Here is a 6,906-nt window from a genome sequence, read left to right on the forward strand (position 1 = left end):
TCGATCCGGGACTCCACTTTCCTTGTTACCTATTGCTAGAAACTCGGTCCCCTCCACCACCACCACCACCACCGCGCCCTCCGCGGCTCCTGTCCAGGTACCATGGACTGTGCCGGCCTCGGGAGAAAGAGGGAGACTCATTCCCTTCTCCTTGGGCTGAAACGTTTCAAACATTTGAACAGGTGAGACAGCTGGATGCCATCTTCTTTAAATCCCTCCTGGGAAGTTTGCTTGTTGTGACCCCAAGTAGTTACTCTCACTCATAATAATATTGTGTACTCGTTCTGCTTCTATCTTCCCCAGTAAGCCCTCTGCGACTTAGAATATATTTACCCACATTTCTCTCCCCCTCCTAATATTTGTTCCTCTATCACATTTTTCTACCCCCCCTCCACCCCCCACCCCACCCCCCACTAAATGTGTCACTTTTTCTTTGTAGCCGTCTCGCATCTTCCTTCAGTCTCGCTCTGTTCTAAAGTTTGGCGGTATCTGACGATTTGTGGGCTCTTCGCTTCAAACTGCAATTACGGGGCAAACAGGGTTTACTTGGCCCAGACTCCAGTGCGCCTCGGGCAGGTCCCTGCACCGCTAGGAGTCCCGGCCCTTCCGCCCCGGCGGCATCCCGCCGCGGGAACCGCGGGAACCTTCCGGCCTCCCACCTGGGCCGGCGCTTGGCCTCCTTCCGGCCCCGGGAGGCTGCGCTGGTCCTACCGGCCGCCCGGAAGGAGGAGGACGCGGGCAGGTCCCCCGGTGGAGAGCGGTCGCGGGAAAAATCGCTGCCTCCGCTGGAAATCGATATTAAGCGGTTGGGCCGGCGCCGGCGACGGACGTCGGGGCCGCAGCCAGTAGGTCCTGCACGTCTCATCATTTAGCTAATCGAGTCGAAAAGTTTCTGTAAGGGCCAGACCCGGCATCAGATGGTAACACTGATTGAACAAGAGATTAGCACAGTAGATCTCTAACCGAGGGGAAGCGTTGCTTTTCACGCTACGCGCCGTAATTAATGGTATGAATCAATTAATTTGACTTTTATTGTGTCGAATGAAAAAAGCGCAACAAATGGAACTGGCGGCTGGGAGTTGTTCACTCCGCACCCCTTCCCCCAGGGGGGTTCCACTGAGACACGGGGATGGGGACGGATCAGGCCAGGTCTTGGCCGAGGGAGGGCGAGGCAGCGACCAGCAGCGCCGAGGGAGTCCTGAGAGCCAGCCCTGGCGGGCAGCAGAATCAAAATTAGGCTCATTTGGAGGCTACTTTAAAAAGACTGCCGAGGGCAGCCCCTGGAGTCGCTACACTCCCGCGCGCCCACGTACACACGCGCACACACATAGGGCACGCGGCCACGCGGGTCCAGCCTCTTCCGCAGCGATGGGGCTCGCGGACCCCGGCGGCCCACTGGAGCTGGACAACCGAAGCTGGGGAAAAAGTAATTTCTGAATTTTAAATTTCGTTTTTTTTTTTTGTTTTTGTTTGTTTTTGTCCTTCGACCTTCCTTTTGTAATTATTGGGTTGCTCGGAGAGTTGCAGCCCCCACCTCTGCAGCCGGGTGCAGGGGTGGGCTGCCAGCGCCGCTCGGGGTTGGTTTCTCGGAGGGCTGTCTAGATGACATTGCAAACGGTTTTCGGACCTGCGGGGCCACAAAAAAGGTGCAGCTTCGGAGATGAACTCAGAGATGCATTTTAGGGTCAGGTACAACCGGGGATCATTTAGATACAAAGAAAAAAACTTTGGAGTTTCGCAGGTATCTCAGGATGGATAGAGATACCCTGCCGCCTCCCTCCTACCCCCCCCCCCCATCCTCAGCACAAACCAGGAACTTTCTGCAAAATGGAGATCCAATGGGTTAGTGTTATAACCAGGAAATTATCTAATGGAGATGAAAGTCAATCTGTGTGTCTCACTGCCTATAATCAAGTTACTTTACGGATTTGGGGCGAGGGTGTGTGTAGGCCAAGGACTGATGGGATCGTAGGTGAGAGAGACACAGATTGAGGGAATCAGAAACACCACCTGTCCAGCAAGAATTAAATCGGTTTCCCAGCGTCTTCTGTAAATACTTCACCAATATTTCCTCTCGGACCTCTCTCGTGTTCTCCTTCTTCTGGTGAGGCCGGTATTCTCCTCCCAGGACTCGGCGGACAGACAGGGCTTGGGTTCAAGGGGCCCGCCAACACCCGGCAGGCGCTTGCAGGTCGCTCCGAGGCGGCCTAAAACTTCAGGAGCAGAGAGGTGGCGCATCGCGGACTTACCCGGTCACCAACACTACTCCGAGGTGCGAGGTCCAAGCGCACGGGCGATGTCACGCACCCACGGTCTGTCTGCGATCCCCCCCACCCCCAATCCCAGTTAAATCCCCGTAGCCTTTCCTACCGCCAGTGATTTTCCTTGCCAAGGAAACGGTGTGAACTAGCCGCGTCCTCGCCTCCTCCATCCGCTCTGCGACTGGTTTCGCGGAAGTTAAGTCTTGGAGGATTCACCTAAGCCTCAAGAGAAGAGAATCCACGTTAGTTAACAGCGACTGAGAGCCTAGCCCACCCGCGTACCCGAGGCCGCCCCCCCGCTCCCCAGAGGCTGGGCCCCGCGGCCGGGGAAGGGCCACCACCAGCTCCCGGCGCGGTCCTGCGGCCCCAGCCGGAGCGCGGCGTCCATCGTAGAGGCCGGGAAGCCTCTTCTCCGCTCCACTCGACTTACCCAGGCCGCTGAGTCCCGGTTCCTTCCCCAGCGCCTCATTTCCGACTTTTTCACATGCTAAGTCGTTTAACAACTCCCAGCAGCTAGTTACGGCCTCTTATTTATAGGTTCCCTGTTATTTTACGTCGTTTTTATTTCTCACCGCAACTATTCTAATAGATTAATCAATAACTATTTTCTGACCTTCGGGAACCCCAGCTGATGCTGTTGTGGCCGCGCGGGGGAGGGACATATACATATATATAAATAACACGCCCACATCGAGCGGGGAAAGCGAAGGCAGGACCCGGGTGCTTTGGCTTTGGGGGACAGGGAACTTGTCCCCTCAGTAGGTGTCTCCGCAGAAAAAGCACTGAGGCGGGAGTGGGGGGAGGTTCTGAAGCCTAATCAGCAAAACGGAGCCGGGTGCGCCGCCCTTATTGGAGAGCTAAAAAGAATCAAACCCCCAAAACAAAACAAGAGACTACTAAGTTTTCTTTAAAAAGGGGGTGGGGGGGGATGGGAATCTCCTTCTCTGTTGCCCAGTCCCAGCCTAAGGAGTGCTGGCAAAGGGGGAGGGGGGAAGGGAGAGGGGGCAGGGAGGGCCGAGCGGCGAGAGCTGCCGGGTCCCGCGGACCTCCCGAGCCCACGCCCTCACTCGCTCACACCCACCCTCCGGCACTCACACCCATGGGCTCCCCGGAGCCCCGCGCGGGGCTCCAGCCTAGGCTGGGGTCCCAGGGCGGGCCCGCGGGATGCTGGCGCACCGCGCGGCGCCGAGTTGCGCGTCCCTCGTCCCTTTGTTGACAATTCCCCGAACCAACTTGAGTTTGGCCGGCTCCGCCGCGGCCCTGACGTCACGCGCGGTCACGTGGCCCCGCCTCCCGCTGGATCTTTAAGTAGAAAGTAATCTATCAGGCCAGTCCTTAAAACGGGACTTTCGACTACGGGGGCTCGGCGTCCCTGACACCCCCTCCCCCCCCCGCCCCTGCCCGCGCCCTCCCGAGCTGCTCGGCGCCCGGCGTCCCGCGCCCGTCCGCACCGCTGTTGCTCTCCGCGCCCCGGCCAGAGGCCGAGGAAGGCGGGCGAAGTGAGGGGGCGGGGGGCGCGGCGTGGACCAGCCGCCGCGGCCGGGAGCGGCATCGAGCGCCTAGTACCGAGCGCCAGGGACGGCCGGAGTTTGAGGAGCGCGGCCGCGGGGGGCGGACGCCAGCGCCCGCGCCGCGCGATGCCGGGCTGCCGAGTGTGAGCTCAGCCGGGAGGGCCCGAACCACCTACGTCCCCCTCCCCTCTCCCAGCCTCCCATCTTTCGGGAGCACCCCAGACCCCCTTCCCCGGAGCTCGGCGGCAGCCCCTGACGACTCCCGTCGCCCGCCGCCGCCACCAACCCCGAGGAGGGATGACCCTCTCCGGCGGCGGCAGCGCCAGCGACATGTCCGGCCAGACGGTGCTGACGGCCGAGGACGTGGACATCGATGTGGTGGGCGAGGGCGACGACGGGCTGGAGGAGAAAGACAGCGACGCGGGCTGCGACAGCCCCGTGGGGCCGCCGGAGCTGCGCCTGGACGAGGCGGACGAGGTGACGCCGGCGGCACCCCTCCACGGGCAGCCCCAGCCGCCGCACCAGCAGCCCCTGGCGCTGCCCAAAGAGGCGACCGGAGCCGGGGCTGGGCCAGGGGGCGAGGCGGGCGCTCCCGAAGCTGACGGCTGCAAGGGCGGCGTGGGCGGCGAGGAGGGCGGCGGGAGCGGCGGCGGCGGGCCGGGCGCGGGCGGCGGCGCGGCGGCCGGCCTGGCCCCCAGCAAGCCCAAGAACAGCCTGGTGAAGCCGCCCTACTCCTACATCGCGCTCATCACTATGGCCATCCTGCAGAGCCCGCAGAAGAAGCTGACCCTGAGCGGCATCTGCGAGTTCATTAGCAACCGCTTCCCCTACTACCGGGAGAAGTTCCCCGCCTGGCAGAACAGCATCCGCCACAACCTCTCGCTCAACGACTGCTTCGTCAAGATCCCCCGCGAGCCGGGCAACCCGGGCAAGGGCAACTACTGGACCCTGGACCCGCAGTCCGAGGACATGTTCGACAACGGCAGCTTCCTGCGGCGCCGGAAACGCTTCAAGCGCCACCAGCAGGAGCACCTGCGCGAGCAGACGGCGCTCATGATGCAGAGCTTCGGCGCTTACAGCCTGGCGGCGGCTGCGGGCGCCGCGGGGCCCTACGGCCGCCCCTACGGCCTGCACCCCGCGGCCGCGGCCGGCGCCTACTCCCACCCGGCGGCCGCGGCGGCCGCGGCGGCGGCGGCGGCGCTCCAGTACCCGTACGCGTTGCCGCCGGTGGCCCCCGTGCTGCCGCCCGCGGTGCCGCTGCTGCCCTCGGGCGAGCTGGGCCGCAAAGCGGCCGCCTTCGGCTCGCAGCTCGGCCCGGGCCTGCAGCTGCAGCTGAATAGCCTGGGCGCCGCCGCGGCCGCCGCGGGCACGGCGGGCGCTGCGGGCACCACGGCGTCGCTGATCAAGTCCGAGCCGAGCGCCCGGCCGTCGTTCAGCATCGAAAACATCATCGGCGGGGGCCCCGCGGCGCCCGGGGGCTCGGCAGCGGGCGCTGGGGGCGCCGGGGTAACTGGGGGCGCTGGGGGCGCTGGGGGCGGCAGCGCGGCGCAGTCCTTCCTCCGGCCGCCCGGGACCGTGCAGTCCGCGGCGCTCATGGCCACGCACCAGCCGCTGTCGCTGGGCCGGACGACGGCCACCATCGCGCCCATCCTGAGCGTGCCGCTCTCTGGACAGTTCCTGCAGCCCGCAGCCTCGGCCGCCGCCGCCGCCGCCGCCGCCGCGCAAGCAAAGTGGCCGGCTCAATAGGGACGCGCCGATGGCCGGGACCGCGGGCCGGGCGGCGGCCCGCGGCGGCCGCTGCACTCCTGGTCTGCGCGCCCCGCCCCGGGCCCGGCCCCCCTGCCCAATCCCGGACTCTGCCTCTCCTCCATTTCCTCCCCCCCCTCCCCCGACCCCTCAACACCGACCTTCGGCGGCCTCCACCCCTTCGCGCACACCTAGGCTGGCGGAGCAAACTCGCCGCCCGCCCGCCCGCCCGCCCGCCGGGAATAGCTTTCCGTACAGGTAAAACCGAAAACTGAATTTTCCAAAAAATGTACCCCGACGGCTCCTGCCCTCAGTACCGTGGGGCTGGGAGGGAAATTCTTTGTACATATTTGTATAAAAATTATTGACTTTCCTTTTGGGGTTCTTATTTTTTTAAGAAAAAAAATTCAGTAGATTTAGAGCTCTGAACTTTCATTTTTTTTGAAGGTTCACTCTCCGCAGTTTTATGTGAGAAAAAAAAAATGTATAGAGACGTTGGGAGATTTTAAATATAAAAAATTTTCAAAAGGCGAAAAGTGTCATTCTATTATAAAAGTCTGTTTATATATGAATGAATATATATGGTATTCTAAATGTTATTCCATCGTGTTGTACACAACTTTGTAAATAAATTTTTAAAATGTTCTCCCTAGTGGTTTTTTTAGATGTCTGAGGTAAACGACAATATTTTAATATGGTATTTGTATTTTTATCTTTACCAGAAATTCGAGGAGTTTCAAGTAATGACCCTTTCAAACTTAGCTATGCATAATTTGAATGTATGAAAAATTTAATTGGAGAAAGGAAAGAATGCCTAGTTTATATCGTATTAACGTTTTTCTTTTAGTTTTCACATAAAATTGGAATGTGGGTGATGATCTCGTTCATACCAATCCATTAAGTCTGAATGATCAGGTATTTCTATAGATAAAATAAGCTGCCATTTTTTAAAAAAACCAACCTAAGTGTGAACAACAGAACAGAATGATCTTTTGATTTTTTTTTTTTAATACCAGACTTTTGTCTTTCATAATGAGTTCTTGGTCATTTCAATTACCCTTTCTAAGGAATGTAAATTACAAACATGCCCCATTTTAGCATTCAAATCTTAATTTCAAAAATTTATTAATTTTCATTAAGTGGAAGTGGCAAATAAACAGTTTTTTTTAATGTATGTGACGGCAGTTTAATTTCTGCAGTGTAACTGTATTACCTATATTAACCTGATCAATAAGACAGTTCTTATTCTATCACAATACTTTGAAAATATTTCCTTTCCCTTTCCTATGGCAATAAATCTACAACATAATTTTGATTCCTGAAGGATTCCTATAAATGCCTCTTCTCCAACCCGCAGGGTTTCGAAAGGCCAAGGAATAGTGTGGCCT

The 6,906-nt window shown here is 58.7% G+C and overlaps 1 protein-coding gene and 1 long non-coding RNA gene across 3 annotated transcripts; one reads left to right on the plus strand and one right to left on the minus strand.

Moving 5' to 3' along the window:
• Positions 1-1,000: 1,000 nt before the first annotated feature.
• On the minus strand, positions 1,001-3,630 carry LOC144305208 (uncharacterized). 2 transcript variants are annotated; one of them, XR_013372272.1, is made up of 4 exons: positions 2,692-3,630; positions 2,371-2,477; positions 2,011-2,213; positions 1,001-1,627 (listed from the first exon to the last, which is right to left on the minus strand). It is a non-coding gene; the product is annotated as an uncharacterized LOC144305208 (long non-coding RNA). The 2 variants fall into 2 exon arrangements; XR_013372271.1 differs by having other exon boundaries at positions 2,371-2,483.
• A 218-nt stretch (positions 3,631-3,848) lies between these two features.
• FOXD3 (forkhead box D3) lies at positions 3,849-5,518 on the plus strand. The gene has a single exon (XM_077883891.1). It carries the CDS (start codon positions 4,070-4,072, stop codon positions 5,516-5,518), a length of 1,449 nt encoding a protein of 482 aa, XP_077740017.1. The 5' UTR covers positions 3,849-4,069.
• The last annotated feature ends 1,388 nt before the right edge of the window (positions 5,519-6,906 follow it).

This window comes from Canis aureus, chromosome 3, assembly GCF_053574225.1.
Source record: "Canis aureus isolate CA01 chromosome 3, VMU_Caureus_v.1.0, whole genome shotgun sequence".
Classification (NCBI taxonomy): Eukaryota; Metazoa; Chordata; class Mammalia; order Carnivora; family Canidae; genus Canis; species Canis aureus.